This window comes from Furipterus horrens, unplaced genomic scaffold (genome assembly GCF_987537825.1).
Source record: "Furipterus horrens unplaced genomic scaffold, mFurHor1.1.pri manual_scaffold_5, whole genome shotgun sequence".
NCBI lineage: Eukaryota > Metazoa > Chordata > Mammalia > Chiroptera > Furipteridae > Furipterus > Furipterus horrens.
Genome location: NW_028327175.1, coordinates 53,598,661 through 53,619,597, shown reverse-complemented (window position 1 = coordinate 53,619,597; position 20,937 = coordinate 53,598,661). Strand labels below are relative to the sequence as shown.

Genomic DNA, 20,937 nt, shown 5'->3' with positions numbered 1-20,937 from the left:
GGAATTATAGCAAAGTGAGATTTGTTATTGTTCACTCACCAAGAAGTGGCTGTAAGAACACTTTCTATATTTGTTAAAAGGAAACAAGAAAAATATAATTATATTTCTAAATTCCTCTATTTTATCAAACCGACTATATATCTCTGAAATCACTTTTGGAACTGTCGCTAAGGCCACAACTCCTACAAAATTCACCCTACAGAACTTAGTCACTGCTCAGCTATGTGGGAAAAGTGGACAGCAATCAAGTCATTTGAGAATATTTTTCAAATTAAATATATATATATTAAAATAAACATATATAAATGGGAGGGCAAAAGTAGGATTACAGTTGCTCATATGGAAAATAATGCAATAATTAATATATAATAATACAAGAATAAACTTTTGTTTTTCATATGCTCACAACTGTAAACCTACTTTTGTCACACCCTGTACATTAAAAGAATCCTTGAAAAATGAATTAATAATTTGGGGAAGCTGTTGGCATTGTGTGTATTTTAAGAAAGGTTTTTATGTTATGACTAAGTATTCTAAGCCTTTTATGCACTGAATAAATTTTGAATATAATAGGGTCTTAGGTAGGGAAGAAAGAAACAAAAAAATCTAGCCTTTAGCTTATGTGGGACAATAACCAAAATTTGAACCATTATATTTGCAAGTCATATATTTCCAAGTTACATAGATTCAAATGAATTAGAGGGAAAACAACAGATCTAAACTTTGCAACTTTTAAAGATTTTTATGTAGATTCTAGGTGGTTTTTTTATTGGAATCTAAATACCTTTCTATTTTATTCATTCATGTGAATTCCTCATTCAAACAAATAGTTTAAAATACACTGGGATGAATTATTTGTGGCTACAGACACACTTTGGTTTAAATTTTACCCTTGGGGAGAAAAAAATGTTTAAAAGTTTTCTCGTGCCAATTATATATAAAGCACAAGAAAATACAATCCAGCAATGTAGTGAAGTTGGAGAATTCTTCCTCTCTAATTTAACCTCCCTAACCACTTCATCCCAACACACATTAATCTCATTTTGTTCCTTAATCATATCAGTCACTTAATGTAACACCGATCATAGAGTTTGAACTACTTAAAAAAAAACTGTTATGAGAATGTGGCTTAAAAGAATACGTATCTTTCTACTTTTAGGGATAAGGTGGTGTTATTATTGTTTGTTTATTTTCCTAGAAATCACTAAAGAGGACTTTGCTGTTGTTTCAGGGTTTAGGAACAAAACTAGGATTTTCAATGGCCTTTTTATGGCCCATTTGTAGTGCACTGATACACAGCACATGGCTTTACCACTGAGAGAGTTGAGCTCATGGGAGGAGATCCAAACAGAGGCATCAGAGCTGGGAAACAGCAGTATGTGAAATCACGCCTTTTCGTTGCTCCAACATCTATTCTGCTGACTACTCAGATATCCTGACTGTGTCTTTTTGGTTGCTGAAGAATGCCTGTGCTTGACTTTAGAAACCAATCACATAATAAATTATTTTCTATTGATTTCTGTTACATAGTGCTATAACAAGATGTATTAGAAACTTAGTAAAAAAAAAATTCAGTATTTTCAGTATAACATGGTTGTATCTTAAACATAATTCCAAAATTCTATATTTTTTTTAGCTGTCATGATATAGTCCTGACAGTAATATCAATGGTCTCTGGATTACTTGCCTGTTTAATTAAATATTCTATAAGTATGATACTATATCATGTGACTACTTTTGATCAGATAATTTAAGGTCACTTGAAAACTTTAAATAACTGTATCATGAATGTTGAAAAATGTTATTTAAAACCAATTTTAAGTAGTCAACCTAATGAAGATAGCATATGTCACAAAAAAGCATATATGTATTGTATGTCAGTTGATACAAGGGAATTGATTATTAGAAGGCATGTATTTCTCTTACTTGAAACAAAATGAGATAAGTGGAGATTATATATAGCATGATTCCTTTTTAGGTATTAATTGAATGTTATGATTATCCCTGTCAGTTCCAAGTACTCACCTGCAGTTACTGATATTTAAATTCTCTGCTATTTCAAAGGAAGATAAACCAAAGACAAAATAAACAGAATTCAAGGATTCAACTCAGCCACAGTTGGTCTCAGCATTATAACACCAACTATCAAATTGCATTTGAGGACTACAATTAATATAAAATAACTACTCAGAAATATGTTCCATGTGCAATAGGACACAGTAAAGACCTCAACTTAACATGTCCTCATCCTCTTTATAAAACCATTTATCAAACTTCCTATTGTTTTAACCATTTCATTGCTGTTCTGTTTGCTTCCGTTTGAAAATCACTGAACTGTTTCTATTCTGTGCACACACTACAAGATATGGAGTCCATTCCAACTGAGAGTTGAACATCAATGCATGCCTTCAAAGCATTTTTTTTTTAATCTGTAAATTTTAAAAAGGTATCAAACACTTACGTTTAAAGCAGTAGGCATCAAATCTGCTATCAGGGGAAGGGAAGCCTGTCTGGTTCTCAAAACGATACAGGGTTCTCACCCCAAGTAAACCACCTCCACACTGGGCCCTGGCTACAGTCACAGGGTGGCGAACACTGGCGTCCATCAGCCACCCGTAATCGCACTGGTCAAAGCCATTCCTCCACGCCGCCTGGAGCTCCCCCACTGTTGCCAGCCGGCCATCCTGGTTTTCACACTCTTCTTCAGCCTCCTCATAGGTGAATTTATCGGGAGCAGTGATGTGAAACACATCACCTGAAATAACAAGAGGAAAAAAAGCCCTGAGCATGGTTCAGGAAAGCATGTAATACTTTTTCATGGCATGGCAGCAGCTTCTTACACTTTAAAGAAGAAAACATAATAGTTACTTAATTTTGTTGCTATTTATGTATGATAAGAAATAACACATACCTGAAAAGTTTCATATATGAAAACTTTATTATCAAATAAATGCTTCTATGGCCATAAAAGCAGTTATTTGATAATAAAGTTACAATTAACTTTTTTAAGATGAACAAACCTTTCCAAGTGAATTTTTGGATTATTGTCCAAGAAATAAGCTTTCTCTTTAATGAAAGAGCCTGTGATGTACTTATTAACATTGCCAGCTGGAAAGAAAAAGATGTACGGAATTGTCACTGAGGTTATTTCACTTTGTTTATCCTAAAGTCAAATAGTAATTCTCGGACCCTCCTCTTATACCACTACCATAAAAATGGATTAACTCCCATCAAATCAAACAACAAAATGAGAACACCACCAGAGTTTGAAGTCAGGAAGGGATGGAAGCAGAGTGAAATGCTGTTACCTGCCTTCCCGTCTGGAACACAGGGATGCTGGGGCTGTTCTGCAGGCTGCTGCCTGCACATGGTCAGGACCAAGAGAGAACGGGGGCCATAAGCTCCCATTCAACCAGCGAAAGGCATCCTTGTCCCCCTGGGAGGAAGGGGCACCGTTTTTCCTACTTGCTCTGCCTAAGGTAGATACCTTTTGCAACCTGTCTGCCCAGAGGGACACCTGTCTCCGTTTCTCACAAAGACACATTGTGTCCTGGCAGGGGCTCTAAGTTTGAGAGACTCTTACATTTGCTTATTGATTAACAAAGAAAGGCTGAACATTTACTTTGTTAATCACCAGGCCCAATGAACGAAGGATATGTTTATTACCATTTAACGTGTCATAATAAAATAGTCTGGAAATGCCAGACAGCTTGTTAAATTGGAATTTTCCTTGGATAACTAACAGAACAATTGGCTGAAGTTAATTCAGGGCAAATTAAATGATGCTTTCCACACCTGAGCACAAGTGCCTTTTTTTTAAAGACAAAGGCAGAATCAGAGCTTCCCTAAGCAAATACAGCAGGCAGGAGAAGTAATGTAAAATGAAATGGAGAGGAAGCTAAAGCACTCATAGCGCATTATTGTAGTAGCTGTGTGGGTCCCGCTTCCATCTCACTGAGGCTCTTTCTGATTCTACGAGGTATTAAACAGCTGGGACTCCAGAGTGCTCACAGTTTGGAGCTTCACCTGACAAAACTTAGATGTAACAAGCAATTATTTAAAATGAATAGCGCCATTAGTCTCTCTGAGTGTGTGGTAGATTTATAAAGCAAGAAAAATTAGTCACACATATTGGCTTTTCTCACTATAAACCTAAAATGACTACTGATAAAACCCGGTCAAATCCCAATAAGAGCTCTTTGAAGAAGAGAAAGAAAAATGACTTTTACCTGAGAAAAGTAAGGTAGAGGTGTCAATAGGTTTGTTCTTAATGACCTAGTCTGGCAAGGGATGGAACCTCAACTCTAAAAACACATATAAGCATGGAAGTTCCCCCTCCCCAATTCTTCAGTGTCTCACTCCCTAATAAGTTTTAAAAGCATAAGGGTCACAATACCAGTTACAGGGTATGTATTCCATAATATTTGTTAAATGAACTCCATTTCAAGTTCTTGTTAAGACACAAGGTGCTCTTTTTCTTCACTCCTTCCCAAGCAACACATTAAAGAAAGCTAATTCTGCGGCAGGGCTTTGGGGAGCTGCTGTCTGGAACAGGTGATTGATTTCACCTATGGGTTTGGCTCAAAGCGACAGGGAGGAAAAGGCAGACAGAGAGACTGGTCGGTGCTGCCCTGAGCAGCCTCATTCACTTCATATTACACTTGCATTAAGCCTGAAAGGAATGCAAGTGTGAAGGAGGGCAGAGTGCCAATCCGTTTCCCTCCGAGATGGAACACTTGGGTTTGTTATTACAGCTGGCATATCGTTTCTGTGGCCTTAAGTTTCCTGCACTGCGAGGTGCTTCTACATTGAGGTGAAACTACTGTTCCTCTTAAGTAACAGGAATGATCAGCCAACCAGAGCAGGGCAAAGAAACATAATTAACTGAGTAAAACTGCTTCTCCAAACATCTATGTTAGTCGATCAGTTGGGGGAAATCAACTTCTCCAAATGCAGCCAGACCAAAGGACTAATGAAGAAAAATGGCAGCATGATTTCATGGGTAATGGTTTCCCTGTCTTACACAGCACACACATTCGTGGTATTAAAGGAAAAGAAAGGTTTCGGAGGCACTGGCAGGTTAAAAAGAGAATTCTCTAATTATTATTAAATCACAAAGATCTGCTTATAGAACTTCTTATATAGGAACTCTTGTTAAATCTGACTTTATGTCAAAATATCAGTTATTTAGTTCATTTTTTTTGTAGAATACAATTTTCATCTATCTATCCAATACCCAAGAAATAATGATTTTACTTATTTGATTAACTTCTGTTTCCTCTAATGTCACCTATTTTTCTTTTCATTTATACGTAGAAATTTTTTAAACATGGCAAATAACAATTTTTTTAAATATTGGAAGCTACATTACCATTGGGTTTTGTATAATTCAAACCAAAAAGAGAGAATATTTAACTGAAGTTGAGTTTACTTTAAGGAGAGAATTGAAAGGCTTCATCTATAAAGATTATATACATGTCGTAACTGTCTTATTTCAAAATAATAAGAAAAAGAAAAGAAAAACACTTCCTTTAACCCAATCCCAAAAATATCTAAGACTCCTAAATCATAATTGTTTAACATGAGCATTACCTTGCCCATTTCAAAAAACTAATGATATAGTGAAACATTCACATTATAAAATTATCTTACTATGTCTTGATATTCCTATGATTAGCACTGAATCAATATCCAAAGTAATGTTAAATGTCCAAACGTTGCCCTTTCCATGCATTAACCTCAAACTATTAAGGCCAGGAGAACATCACATGTTTTTCTAAAATATGCCAGAATATCCTGGCATCAGTTTCATACTAAAACTCAAACCGTCGTCGTCGGCAGCCGTCCGTCTCGAGAGACGATGGTGTAGCTTCTTAAGAGTCTATCTGCACCGCCGAGAATGGCTGTGCAGTCTGACTCGGGAGTGACACGGTATCTGTCTCCTCCCGTGTTGAATCGACATCTTGCGATGACGCTGGAGTGTCCTCTCCAGTGGAGCTGAAGCTACAGAGCCTGGGCAGGGTGATATGGAGGGTCTGCTGTTGCCCATGCAGCAGAACCCCCCTCTCTTCGCAGCTGAAGGGTCCAAGGGAAAGACGGAGTCAATACAGCTTGGCTTCAGGTGCGCCGCAGGAGTTGCCGGTGTTGACTACAACGTCAAACCGCCTTAGGGACTCCGGCTCCGGATTTTCTGTCGGGGTTTACTCCCTTAGCCTTTCCCCTGAAGAGGTATGCCGCAAGGCAGCGGAGGTTTTTTGGAGTCAGAGTTTTCCTTCTCTGATGTGCCCTGACTGGAAGATCGAACCAGCGACACTTAGCTCGCAGGCCGACGCTCAATCCACTGAGCCAAACCAGCCAGGGGTTAAAACTCAAACCACACATACACAAAAAGGTAAATAGATAGGTAATACACAGATAATAGTAACTGAATTAATTCATATTAGAAAGAGGTTTAGATTTCTAAGGCATCTATAACTTCTTGTCAAGTCTTTTTTTAAATTAATTGGATGCCTTGTTTTAATTAGATAATCCTTTGACATTATATGATTTTTATCTAACATAATACAAATATAGATGATCTGCTGTTTAAATTAGAATTACATATTAAAAATTTATCGTTGAAGCCCCAGCCAGGTAGCTAAGCTGTTTAGAGTGTTTTGCAGATACACCAAGGCTGTGGGTTCAATCCCCGGTCAGGGTACATACTATCATCAACCAATGAATGCATAAATAAATGGAACAATAAATCGATGTTTCTCTCTCTCTTAAATCAATCTATTAAAAACACTTATTACTGAAGATGTGGATCAGTTAACATATGGTTCAAATTCTAAGAACATAGTTTCCAAAAAAGTCTTCCACAGAAAACTGATGAGCCTTGAGATGTGGGTAGGTATTCCAAAGAGAAGAGGTTTCATGGACAACTGCATTTAGAAACACAAACACAAGTCATTTGACAGGTTTCATTTCTGCAAGACTTCTCTGAGCATTTAATGTTATAGTATTTTAGGGGAGTCCCACACCATTTGACCAGAGAACACTCCTTTCTTCACAGAATACTACTCAATAGTCCATGGATCTGTTTCAAAGAATAGTTTGAAAAACATTGTTCTAGAGACATACATGTTTCAATGAAAAGGAACCTCAACTGATCCATGAAAACTATAACTTAGTATTGAGTTTCTGGTTGCCTATTTGTCAACCTGCTCAAGATAAGAGTAGAGAAAGTGAATCAGGATCAGGACACAGAATCAAAGCAGGAGCCGAGAAACGAAAGGGAATACAACACAAAGGGCACATGGAGTCCATTGTCTCCCAGCGTTGCTTCAAAGACTGCCAGTGAGCAAAGGGTGCTGGGACAGAGCAGGCGGCCCTGATGAAGTGTCTAAGATAGCTTTTAAGCCAAACACAGAAGCTCATTTCTTAAAAAGATCTTTTTGTAAAACATAAAACAAGATACAGCTGATAAAAGCATCAGGTTTTCTCTTCTATAACAAATCATAGGCATGTCTTTCCATACCATATCCCACAGAAAAATGCCGTTGAGATATTAAGATTTTCAAAAATTGTATTTGATCTACTTTCAGTTTTTAAGTTTAATGTCAGAAATTATTTACAGGTCAAACTATATGTTTTAAAGTATAGCACAGTAGAATAAATTAGAAGGATATGTATTGAGTCTGGGCCAGTAATAATAAAGTAATTTAGGTCTTGATCCAAAAATGAATGATCATGAGAGGATGCACCAAGAGATAAAATCTAAAATCCAGAGGCAAAACCAAATCAGGAACCAAAGAACAGAAAGAGAAAGCAAACATGCGGAACCAAGCAAAGCAACTCAGTGCATCTCTTCAATATGACTTAATTGGTCAGGTTGTGTAAGTTCCTACCCTGAGGGTATCTTAAAGGCACTTTTTGTCCCTCTGATGTAGGCAATAAAATCTCCTTCTGGGTTTTTATTACAGTACCACCTGTAGAGTGAGAAGGGGGAAAGCAAAGCCTTCCATGAGATTAAACCCTATTTTATTAGGATAGGACACTGCTATGTTCTATGCCTATACCTGAATACTTGTAACTAAACAATTTCATGCATTTTGGGTTTACTGGATAACTGCCTTCCTGGAAGGCAAGTATCACATTTATAACTTGACAATTAGCCCATTATTAAGTTCCAGAAGTGGCCTTATCAAAGCAGCTACATCTCTAGGACACTTACTGACAAATTTGTAACTAGACAACAGATTTGGAATATGTTTCCAAATGTTATCTACCTCTGAGAGAATACTTCATTTTTCTCTAGATAAAGAGACCGAATAAAATGTCAGGAAAGAAACACACAAAATATATTTTATATACATAAAACAATGCATTACCTAAGATAAAATACCAAGTCACTTTAAGTTGGTATAAGTAATAATTTATCGACATAAGCATATGTATCTACATTACTTTATACATAAGATATAATGCTGAATGGAGGTTTTCACACACAGGCTAATCTGCATATTTTATGAAAAATATCTATGCAGTATTATTAACCCATATTTTCCTTAAATTGAAAATTAAACACTGTGGCTCTGAATATTCTCATTATTTCAACTTTCCAGGGATGTCCTGGAAGAAACTGAAAGACATGCTGGTGAGACTTTAATATCTGTTGACCTTTCACAAACTGAGTTCATCTCAATCATGGTAATTAACATCATCAGAATTATAAAGAAAAAATTTTAATTTGACAATTAACTGCTATTAGACTCCCTGGAAACTGGACCATGCATGTTCATTTTCTGTACTTCTGATTTCTAAATGGAAAAGCTGTTTCCTGGCTAACTCAAAAAAGACACATTCTGAAAAGGCAAGCAGTGATAAAAAAACAAATCAAAACATAGAAAAATGACCATACTATTCAAAAGCTGGAGTTTATACCTGGGAGAAACTCAGAAAAATTATTAACGGGGCAGGGTCTAGAGGAAAGGTGGGATAGAATCTTTCTCTCCTGCTGACAATTCCCTGTCATCGCTAAGGTGAGAAGGCACATGGGCATCAGCAGAGCTCAGGTGATACTCAGTTCTTCTCTAGACTGCAGCTGATAGGCTGCTCTCTGCGGCAGTCAAAGCTGAGATCTCACCACAGTTCTCCAGGTGGAGGTATCTGCCAGGTAGTGTGATAAATGTTTATGCTTCTTCTGTTTATCTTTGATCATAACCCTTCTATCCGGAACTACCTGGCCTAAAAATTAGTTCTTATAAATGAATCATGATTCCCTTTGCCCATCTGAGAATAGAACTCCCCAATTTTTTTCATTAGAAAGAAGTTCAAGATGTGTACATTTTCTTGCTATTTGAATCAAAGGGGAATATAAGTAATAAACGTATGCAAAAGTAGATATGGTGTGAGCTGAAAGTAGTCACACGAAATGAGTTTCTAAATGCTCCTACAATAAAACCACTTATAGTATATGGCAAGTACTATGGTGATAAGAACAATTCAACATAATTGTTACTAGCTTTGAAGTTTTGACTTTTCAATTTTTTCAAATGAGGTTTCTTTTTTCTTTCTTCCCCTTTCTCTCTCTCGGTCTCATTTTTGGACTGAGTCTACATACACAAGATCAAAGCAATGAAGACTAATGCTCATTATCCTCTAAATCATGAAACCCATCAGCTGTACATGTGTGGTTAACAGCTAACATACACTGCTGTATAATCTTTTGAGGGCTAATATCTGTAGATGATTCAAGAAGCATGTTGATTCCCCCTAAGATTTGATCCTTTAACCTTCATAGATACCATCAACCTCCTGTTAACAATGACAAGAAATCTTCCCAGTCTGCCAAAGTAACTTCATTTCATTTCTAGCATTAGGCTGGTAATGTTTCTAATTTGAGGGGTAATGAGACTGGAAAGCCAAGCCAGCACCTTTCCAACTTCTCCCTTATTTTAGGCTGAAGTATAAGCCTAATGTGGCTTAAAGCATAGACTTTGGGTTCTGAAACCTCTAATTAATTATTAGAGAGTTGTAATTAAACATGAACTTTGGGTTCTGAAATTTGTAACCTCTAATTAATTATTAAAGAATTGTCATTAGTTGGCTTTGATAGTCAGCTAACATTCTCTAAATCAAGTAATATTCATGGGAAAGGAATCTACTCATTTGTCAATGTGTTATTGCACAAGAGCTCATGTATGCCAATTTGAAGGGCTTAAAGACAGGGGAAGCCCCACTAAAATTTAAACATTTTAATGGTTTTTCAGGATGTTGATCTTATTCTTTCCTATTGATACAGTGCTAAGATTTTAATTAGAGTGAGAAGGAAGTTCTAAAAAATTTCTGAGTCCCTGCATCTTTAAAATATATAAAAGATTGAACATGTTATTTGGTCTGACAGGCACAGTATGGCCGCAGGTCAACACAAGAGAATTGGCCTAGCTTTTTGCTTTCATGTGCACACGGTTTTTCAAGTTTCACAGTTGAGAGATAAATGGCCACTATATTCCCAAAGAACCTCTTTGAATTCAGAAGTCAAGGAGACCTCGACATCAAAACCTTAAAGCAAATGACTATTACATGCTTCAAGGAGTTTATGTTAAGACATTTCTATTTTTTTTAAGGTATTATTATAAAATTTAAAAATATATATTTTAGAAAATTCTATGAATTCCATTAAAAAACTATTGGAACTAGTAAGTTCAACAAGGTTGCAGGGTACTGGATACGCTATTAATATGTAAAAATCAATTGTATTTCTACAGTTGCAACAAGCAAACAGAAAAAGAAATAAAGGAAAATCCATTTACATTTCCATCAAAAGGATAAAATATTTTGGACCAAATTTAACAAAAGTGCTGTAAAACGCATACTCTAAAGGCTAAAAAGATAATTTAAAGAAATTAAAGAAGACTTTTAAAAAATAGAAAGATATCCCGTATTCATGGATCCAAAGAGTTAATATTGTTGAGATGGCAATATATCTCAAATTGATCTAGAAATTCAATGCAGTCCATATTAGAATCCTTTCTTTATAGAAATTGACATGCTGATCTTAAAATTAACATGGGAACTCAACACACCCAAAATATCTAAAACAATTTTGAAAAAGAAGAACAGAGTTGGTAGTCTCACATTTTCCAATTTGAAAATTTACTACGAAGCAATAGTAATCAAGACAATGTGGTAATGGCATAAGTAGAGATGTAAAGATCAATGGAATAGACTGTAGAGTCCCAAAATAAACGCATATATCTATGATCAGTTGATTTTCAACAGGACGCCAAGACCATTAAATGGGAAAAGAATAATTTGTTCAACAAGTGGTGCTGGAAAAATGGACATCCACAAGCAAAAGAATGAATTTGGTCTCTCACCTCACACCATATATAAAAATTAACTAAAAATAGATCAAAATATAAGTAAACAAATGTCATAAAACTTTAGAAGAAAATACAGAAGTAAGTCTTCATGACTGGAGACTTGACATTTTCTTAGCTATGACACCAAAAGTACAACCAACCAATGAAAACTTCAATAAATTGTATGTCATACAAATTAGAATATTTTGTGCTTCAAAGGGCACTACTGAGAAAGTGAAAATACTACTCACAGAATGGGAGAAAATATTTGCAAATTGTATTCAGTATCTGAGGAGGCACCTGAATCTAGAGTATATAAAGAACCCTTACAACTCAATAACAAAAAGGCAACTAACCCAATTAAAAATAGGCAAAGATTCTGAATAGACATTTCTCCAAGAAAATATGTAAATAGTCAAAAAGTACATAAAAAGTTGTTCAAATCATTAGCAATCAGGAAAATACAAATCAAAACAACTATCAGTGTTATTGCATATCCATTAGGATGGCTATGATCAAAAAGCCTGATAAAAAGAAGTGTTGGCAAGAAAGTAAAGCAAGCAGGACCCCAAAATACTGCTGGTGAAAATTTATAATGGTGTAGCTACACTGGACAACGGTTTAGCAGTTCACCAAAAAATTAAAAATAGAGTTACCATATAATCCAGCGACTCCAATCACTGCAATCAAATCAGTAATGCAATCATTACTGAAATAAGAATTAGAATATTTTTATGTGGCAAATCAGAGCTCCGGAGTACCATGAGAGCTACTGCTCTGCTGGGGAATCTTTGGTGGCCCTGAGAGCTAACTGCAGTGGAACGGAGAAAAGGGCACATCCTATCACTTAACATCTCTGTGCCTCAGTTACCTTATGTTCAAAAAGGAGGGTTGGTTGTTTTTGTTTTTTTTTTTTAATTCCTGATAGGCAACCATATAATAGTTTCTTTCCTTACCCTACCTATGCCTACCTCATGGTCCATCTATTGAAGTCACTATACTGAATGAAGATGTCATTTACCAGAGGTACCATGCCTGGTTGCCTTCATCAATGGCTCTTTGCTAGATCTTTCAAACACTTTAACAGAAACAACTCCAAGTTCAATCTCAAATCCCTAACAAGTTATGTTAATCTCCAAAGCCTATATAAGAAGAATAGCCATAGCTGTGATCTATGATTTGTGAATTCTACAGAGAATAGCTAAAAAGTTTTCAGCATCTTATGGCACCAACCTCAATCCATGTGGAGGGGCTCTGTAATCCAGAATCAATACTTCAATTATCTGTTGAACTTGGGGTTTTTTAATGGAATAAGCCCAGTATCACTAATTCTTAAAAAACTCCCATGAGTGAATTATTCTGTAGATTACACACTGTAAGTTCTATTAAAATGAGAAGTCAGAGAGAAATTAGGGGAAAAGGGGACAACTGTAATTGAAAAACCAAAATAAAAATAAAAAAAATGAGAAGTCAACTTGAGAATTTACAGTAGGAAATAACACAATTTCCAGATTTGATATCTGATGTTAGCCCAATTAAAGCCTCCAAGAAGACAAGAAATAAGCCTTCCTCTAAGACTTGTTTAATGACATTCAGGCCTTTACCTATTTTTCTTTTTTTCTTTGCATTTCTAAAGGAGCTCATATGATAACAAAAAAGAAAGGTTATATTTGGTTCTAGGTCAGACACATAGATGACATGGAGGCATCAGACAAGTTGTAAAGGTGACAGAGCGATCCTGCATTTTGACATAAGAAAGAAGTAGAAAAATTGAAAAATTAACCTGTAATTTATAAATAGGTACAAAAGGAACCAACCCCACAGAGAACAATTGGTTGGGTCAACAAGAAAGGGAAGTTATTGTCAGAGGTTGGAAAGGAGAAAAGAGTGTCTCCAGAAAAGAATTATTTCTGAGACACCACAGAAAACAGTGAGAGGAGATAGTCACAGAGAAAAATTAGTACGGTGATTCAATAAAGGTAAAAAAAAAAAATTCCTTAGTAAATGTGGTGGACAAAGCTTGGTATTTCTTTGAAGTATTATAGAAATGGAAGGGTGGTGGAAGCAGTCCCCAAAAAACACAGAGTGGAGAAATACTGCCATTATCACAAAGTATTTTTCAGTAATTATTATGTGTCTATTACTGGAATAGATCCTTCATTGTGGTTGAGAAAGTAATAGAAGATGTTTAGGGCCTTATCTCTACCCAGAGGTTACAGAAATTAAACTAGTAGATAACATTTTGTATCTGATGACTCTGAAGCAACCAGAGAATAATTAAACAAGTATGTGGAACTAGGTCTAAGCAAAGTGGGAGTTCAGAGCCAGGAAATCTCGCTGTGAGATGAGAGAACAAAAGATGAGCTCTTGGAAGTAGTGTGCTCAGGCACAAGGGAAGAGAAGAACGTTGGAAAGCTGAGGAGTTTGTATTCTCTGAGGGAACCAAGGCAGATGTGCCAGTAGGAGCAAGCAAAGGGTCTGTGGAGGGCCACCATGTTGGAGACAGGGAGACGAGGCTGTCGAATAGGTTACTCCCAAGCAGGGTTTGAGGGGCTTCAAAAATCAGGCAGAGTTTGTGCTTGAGGATGAGGGCAACGGAAAATTCATTACACAATGTTGACTTGGTGATTATTTGTGAGGATCAAAACCGGAGGTGAGACGCAAAAATGATTCACGGACCAGAAATACGTATACGGACTTCAGAAGAGAGGTTAGGGCTGGACATGCAAAACTAGAAATTAACATTTTCATTTTCTTTTTTTGTTCTTTTCGGTGTACTTTTGCCGCTCAATCATCCTACAAGGCATTTGACTTACAGTTTGCATACAAGAGAACTAAAATGAACTTAAACAAACTACTAAGGAAATCAGAGCAATGGAAAATTCGGAAGCAAATAGAACAGTGATGAAGCTTGCAGAGATGTGGAGTTTTCCAAGGGGCAAGTATAAAGTGAGGTAAGTAGAGTGGGCTCTTATAGTTTGGAGGTTAATTTATTAATTCACTCATTTATTCCTCCCCATCTACAGAACAGCTACTATGTGCCAGGGAGATAGTGGGATACACATGGTTTCTTCCCTCCCAGAACTCACAGACTTGTAGGAGACAGGGAGGTGTACAGGACAGTGGTTACAGTCAGACATTCAAGTTTCGAAGATGGTAAAGGTAAGAGAGATCAACTAGGACTCAGATGGAAGATATGAAATTAATGAAAGAGCCCATAGTGCAGACACATCAAAGTTTAGGAAAACTTGTGTGAGAACCAGGGAATTGGAATAGTGGGGTGGTAGTTATTCCAGGTGAAGTAAAAGCCAAAAGCGAGGGACGCACAGAAATCAGATTGTAGAATAGAATGTAGGTCTCCGAGGTTGACAATATCAGAGGGGCAAAGAGCTCCTGGATCAATTATTGGTCAGATCTAGAGACAAGAGTGGATGTGTTGACTCATTTGCAAGGGGATAAAGGGGTCAGCCATGAAGGGAAGCAGTCTGACCTCTTCTATTATCCTCTGATTTATTTGCAGGGAGAATTAAAGCCTGTATAAAGGAAACTATTGTCTTACAAGTACCTGCTATCATAAATAAACCAGATAATAATCTATTAATTTCATTTAAAAAGAATTAAATTTCCCTTAAATGTTTGAGTGCTCTCTTGGCTGAAATATTTACATTGAACTCCATTCTTTCCAACACTCTTTTATCTACCTTATTTAGGGATCATTTTTTGCTATAGATTCAACTATATACACATAATTTCTATTAAGCTGACAGTTTTCAGCACAGAAATACATTATTCACAAAACACTTTCAGAAGTACTTAAATTTTCCATTGGCAAAATTGACATTTTTATGTGCCCTTTGTGCAGGGTCAGACACCAGGTGAATTTCTGAAGATAATGTTCTTAATCAAAGAATAAACTGATTTCAAACAATTTAGGAGGGATAATATAGGAGTTCTTATTTTGCTACAGTATTATTTTTAATTATTCAATAATATTCAAGCAATTTTTCATATTCAGAATGCCTTGATGTAAGAGACATCTGTCATGGACCTCCAACCAGCAGGGTCCATGGCATTGTGAATGAAATGAATAAATGTTTACAAACTACAAGAATTCTGTGGAGAAGAGGGGACAAAACCAGCCACTTTCTAGAGGAGAAAGTGCAGTTTGCCCCTGCCTAAACAGGCTTTTATTAACTCTTTAGGTGGATTACATCTAAGAAAATTGTGAATCATTGTGCCAATTATTGCCTTATATGATTATTACTTTTATAGAACAGAGAAAAGAATGTAACACATGCATGGATGATGAGGATAACTCATCTAGCCATATCCTGTTCTTAAAAATCAGCCCAGAATAGACCCTAAGAAACTGCTTCAAGGTTACACGCTGAACATCTGTTGCTCTCAGCCCAGGATGAGGGAGTCCTTTAGCAGAAAGCAAGCTTTTAAGATATTATAGAAATGCAGGCCTGGTTCTCTATGGAAAAAACGGTGTGTGGAGTGGGTCCTTTGTGCCACCACGCTCCCAGTGGTTTTCCAAATCTGGGGCTGAGCTACATTTGCCATCATCAAGCACCCTGGCTTCCCATAGTCACCCTTCTTCATATAGTGACTCATTTCCAGTTATTCTCCTTATCCTTCAAAGTACAATGCATGACTCAGACTTTGACAGAGGAATGCACTGATAACATTTTAGATTAATTTTAGTTTTAAGAAAGTTCCAGAGAAAAAATGTTGTAGTTTGTCAGCATTTTTCTACATCTAATAATATTCATTGTCAGAAAAAAATTTTTATACTGAATGTAATTTATGAAGTTGAATTTTAACTTATTTCTTGTTTTGAAAAATTCAGTGGAAATAAAGAACATTTAATATGCCCATAAATTATAATAATAGTTATTACTTATTGAGCACTTACTTTGTGCCATGCACTGTGATAAAAGCTTTACACGTTAAACCACTTCATCTTCATACCATGACTAAAAAAGTAAGAATTCTTGTCCCCATTTCACAGAAAAAGAAACTGAAGCTTAGAGAGGTAAAGGCTTGCTCAGGATCTTACAGCTAGTAAGTGACAGAGCTGGGACTCAGCTGAGGTCCTTCCTATTCTTAATTATAAGAAACACAACTGCCTCCCAAAGCCCTCTCTCCGGATTGTCTTTACCACTCCTAAATAACCCTAATCCTTCACTCAGTTTTCTACTACATAATCATCTCAACTTGACTCTAAATCCTCTTACCGGGAAACAAAGATTAAATGTTCTAAGAAGGAACTCTCTCAATGTTTTCCAAATCTACCTTACCAAGAAACACAGATAACGCTTCTTAATAAGGATTATTTTATAAATCTTAATTGCTAGAGTCCTACTTTAGAATCTAAACTCTATTAATTGCTGTTACTGCATGATGGCTAAGAAATCACCATAACATCTAGACCATTTCTAAGAACACAAGCTAATACTGGAATGCTTGGTGGTGAATATAGATAATGTAATTGCCCTTTTATATTTACTAGGTTATTTTTTTTTAAATAGAACTAAATTTTGTACTTATATGCATAACTGTGTTAGAACTACCACCTTGGAATAGGAACCAGATTCATTTTTCTCCTTTATAAAGAAATAGATATCAGAATAAATATGGTAGTATAAGATAAGAAATAATAACAGAAGGTTGACATCCTGTCAACTAAATATCGTTGACGGTAAATAACTAAATTAAAACAACATTAATGTTATTTTGGACTAGGTTTAATTTTATACTCCAGAGGATTTTTCATTATACCATCTGGAATAATATAGCTCCTAATCTCAAGTATTATACCTTGTTCATAATTGTGTACATCACATGCATTCTGAATACATCAATATCTCTAACTTTTACTGTCCTACCACTTCTCTCAGTACACACTTGGCTGTCAAAATTACAAAACAATATAGGTAGGAATTATTATACCCATGAATATAACAATTAATGTCTCTTATGAGGAATTTTGGCTCACTTCAAATAATCCACTAATATTCAGTGAAGCACCAGATATGATTTTATATAGTTAATTTTCCACAAGAACTTTAACCAATTCACAATTTAGCCAATGGTCTTTACTTCAGAGGGAGGACACGCACTTCAGTAACGGAAGGAGAGAGACATTACAAGAATGATCTTGTGATCTTCTTACATCATCAGTCACAAAAGTCACTCTTTAACCTCCCCACCCCACCCCCAATTTTAGTGTCCCAAGATTTGCTAATTAGTCCAAAGACAGAAAACAAGGAGGAAAAAATTTCCAGCACAATGTCATTACAAACATACTGAACATCTTCCAGAGTTGTCATGTTTCTTACATGTAACAAATAAAAACCTTGTAGCTCATCTGACACAAACTTCAGCTAGTACTTGAATTAGTATTTATACTGATTCTTTTATCATTCTCTTCTAACTTTTATGTGCTAAAAGAAAAGGGTTTAAATTCTGTTGCTTTTGTATAAATACCAAAACTAAATTTATGGTACATTATACATTACAAGTTTTCAGTCATCAAAAATATGCAACATTTGTCCCCAGGAACTGTACAAAACACAGCTGGGTTACATTGGGGCACAGTTGCTTTAGAAACGCTGTTTATGGGGGTGGGAAAGGACTCCTGTAGACTAGGAAACCCTTCTGTTTGTGGTACGCATGCACACTCGCAGAGCTCCTTTCTAATAGAGTCCAATTATCCTCACACACTAGTTGCAATACTCTGAACAGACTACAAGGGAGTCAGCCCTCAATGGGTTCAGAATGGCTGGGGATCCCCAGTGGTCCTCTCAAAGGTATTACCTCAAACAGTATTTATAGAAGGACTTCTACAGAAGCAGAAAAGTCCTCAGGGTGGTCTCAAAAGATGGGGTTTTCAGCCTTTTGGTAGCTCCATCAGGATAAGATGAAGAACAGACACACAGAGGGGCCCTTAGGCATTCCTCCTGAGAGCACTGTGAGTACATGAGCTTGTCTTTCCAACAGGGAAGCTGGCTTGCAATGATCATTCATATTTGGAGCAGGCCATAGATTTGTACCTGAAAGCCATCACTTCAATTATATTTGGTAAAGCTCTTTTAGGTCATTAGAACTTATGTATACTTCTTCAAAACTACCTTTGATTCAGTTCCAGTATTACCAATATTCCAAATATTTATGTAACTATCACTGTGATAGATATTATTCTATATTAAAATAACCATGATCAAACAAATTCCATGTTACTGAATTTGGACACAAATTTCCATCTTTCTGAAATAGCAATAGCTAAATTTATTTTCTATAACTAGATTCTTCTACCAACCCTCTCCTAGTAAATGAAACTTAAAGTAAAAGAAGAAGAAAAACTATGTATCATATCTTAGACTTCACATGTGCTGTTTCCTTTGTTCCAAACAAAAAGGGAAATTGTAAATATCTGAGGTTCTTATACATTTGCCAGTATTAAGTGATAGTTATAATAAGAATGTTAAGGTGCTAGAGAACCACACTTCAGCAGCCTCCTCGTAAGCAGGCCTACTGATTCAAATTTAATCAGAGCATTGGGAAAATATAGGCTGCTCCTCTTCTAGCTCTCAGTCTCTGAGGTTGTTTATTCAATTCATAAAATCATAGAATCATAATTTTGGAAGAGACCGTGCAAATTATCTAGTCTAATCTCCTAACTTTACAGTTAAGAAAATTGAAATCATTCTTTATATACGTACCCAGCCAAAATTGAATGTACAACTCAATTCAATACTTCTATTTATATATTAGGCTTCTAAGATATATATTGATACAAGTGAAACTCTACTTTAAAAGTCACAAAAATTTGTATTCCATGTATTTTATGAATAAAACTTCATGCACCCCTTAGAGAATATTAACACTATTGACCTTAAACTTGTCTTTAAGAATCTCCAACTTATGCTGAATAGAAATGGTAGTCCAAAACCAATCATACCCTAAGCATTTTTAAAGTAAGGTTTATATCTTACCTAGCAGAGTATCTATCACAAAGCAGATGGGTTGTTTGTTTGTTTGTTTGTTTTTAATGTGTTGATTGGACAAATGAGCAAATAATTGCTCTGATATCAGTGCACAAAATAACCAGGAGAGGAGAAACATGAAAACCCTTCCTGGGCTAGCTTACGTTTTTTAGTTATGCTTCGGGGTGTTTATCAGCACAGGGATTCACATTGGTTTGTCATCACAGGATTTTACCTGAAGTTCTCACAAGAATAGGTACCACCCTTACAGCTTTCTATTCTTAATGCTATAAAAGTGCATTGAAAACAGTCCAATAGAAGCACGATGGAAAGAAAACCTGCTATTAACTAAAGACATGTCTAACCTGCCTGACCATTTACACACTCCTCTTTCCACTTTAATTTAAGCTTCTTTCACCACAGAATCATATGGTCGTTTAAACTTAGTGTTGCTGTTGGAATCCAAACAGGCAGGAAGACTTGTTTTACTCCAACATAATCCTAGTCTTTCCTCAGTCTTCTCAGTTCAAATGAAAGTAGGGAAATGTAAACCTCTCACCATCCAGATGGTCCACATAACAATACACGTCATAAGTTTCATGAGGAGAACGGAATCCATAGGTCCTGACACCTTCTTTCCCCATCATGTCTCCATAACAACCTTCTCGGGGAGTCCGGATGGGATATCTGCGGAAATAAAGGACTAATAATTAGCACTTGATTCTCACTCCCAATTTGGTGAATTAAAGCCTGTGGCCCCAGATATCTCACCTAACGGTTTGATCAGCCAGCCAGCCTGCATCACACTGCTCAAATCCATCTTCATAGGCAGCATTGAGCTGCTCTGGACTTGCTATGACAGCCCCAACATCCAAACAAGCCTTCTGAGCACTCTCAAAATTCAGGGTGTACCTGCTGGTGGCCGCCCGGTAGTGAAAAACAACCCCTGCAAAGATAGCAGCAAATAATTACGGGTGTGTTCAAAACTGCCACCACAATGTGCCAAGTTTGTCATTGGAGCAATATATCAAATTATTGGTAACATGGTAATAACTTCATGATAATTCTTTATTTTTACTTTATGTTGTATTATGCAAAATTATGGTGATATGAGGAGCCCCATTAATGTCATTCACCTGGGTGTCCTATTCTGTTCCAAAAAAGACCCCTAGTCATAAATTTTCCTCACATGTACATAATCTAAGATTTACACCACTAAGTCTCAAGATGTGGATAGTTGTCCTAATACAAGTAGTATTCAGGTTATCATGGGAGCATGGGACAACTAAAGGGAGTAGGTATTACAAGAGATACAAAGAGTTAAGAGGGCCGTAAGACCAACTTCTCCTACTTCATTATTTTTCACAAAGCCAACTCAAAAGAAGTACATGGAATATTCAATAACACTACTTCTGAACATAAAACATATTTACTTTTGGAGACAATATATAAAGATGGAAAAGATACTGCACTATGTATAAGTAAGAAGGCTAATTAACTCCTTAAATATATACAAATCCTTAATCATGTACCGAGCCTTAATTTTCGCTTCCTTAAAGTGTAACTACTATTGCTTATGTTATTTGATTACTATGATG

The 20,937-nt window shown here is 36.2% G+C and overlaps 1 protein-coding gene and 1 long non-coding RNA gene across 4 annotated transcripts in view; one reads left to right on the top strand and one right to left on the bottom strand.

Moving 5' to 3' along the window:
• Positions 1-20,937, top strand: part of LOC150008636 (uncharacterized) — a 50,676-nt gene that overhangs the window by 15,414 nt on the left and 14,325 nt on the right. Inside the window, exon 2 of the long non-coding RNA XR_016511126.1 lies at positions 14,152-14,302. This is a non-coding gene — a long non-coding RNA (uncharacterized LOC150008636). The remainder of the gene's footprint in view (positions 1-14,151; positions 14,303-20,937) is intronic.
• VCAN (versican) overlaps positions 1-20,937 on the bottom strand; it is a 96,989-nt gene that overhangs the window by 67,193 nt on the left and 8,859 nt on the right. For all 3 annotated transcript variants that reach the window (XM_090276450.1, XM_090276448.1, XM_090276449.1), the window contains exons 3-5: positions 20,111-20,285; positions 19,899-20,026; positions 2,462-2,755 (exon numbers count right to left, since the gene is read on the bottom strand). In XM_090276450.1, coding sequence (XP_090132576.1) covers positions 2,462-2,755; positions 19,899-20,026; positions 20,111-20,285 — 597 coding nt within the window. The remainder of the gene's footprint in view (positions 1-2,461; positions 2,756-19,898; positions 20,027-20,110; positions 20,286-20,937) is intronic.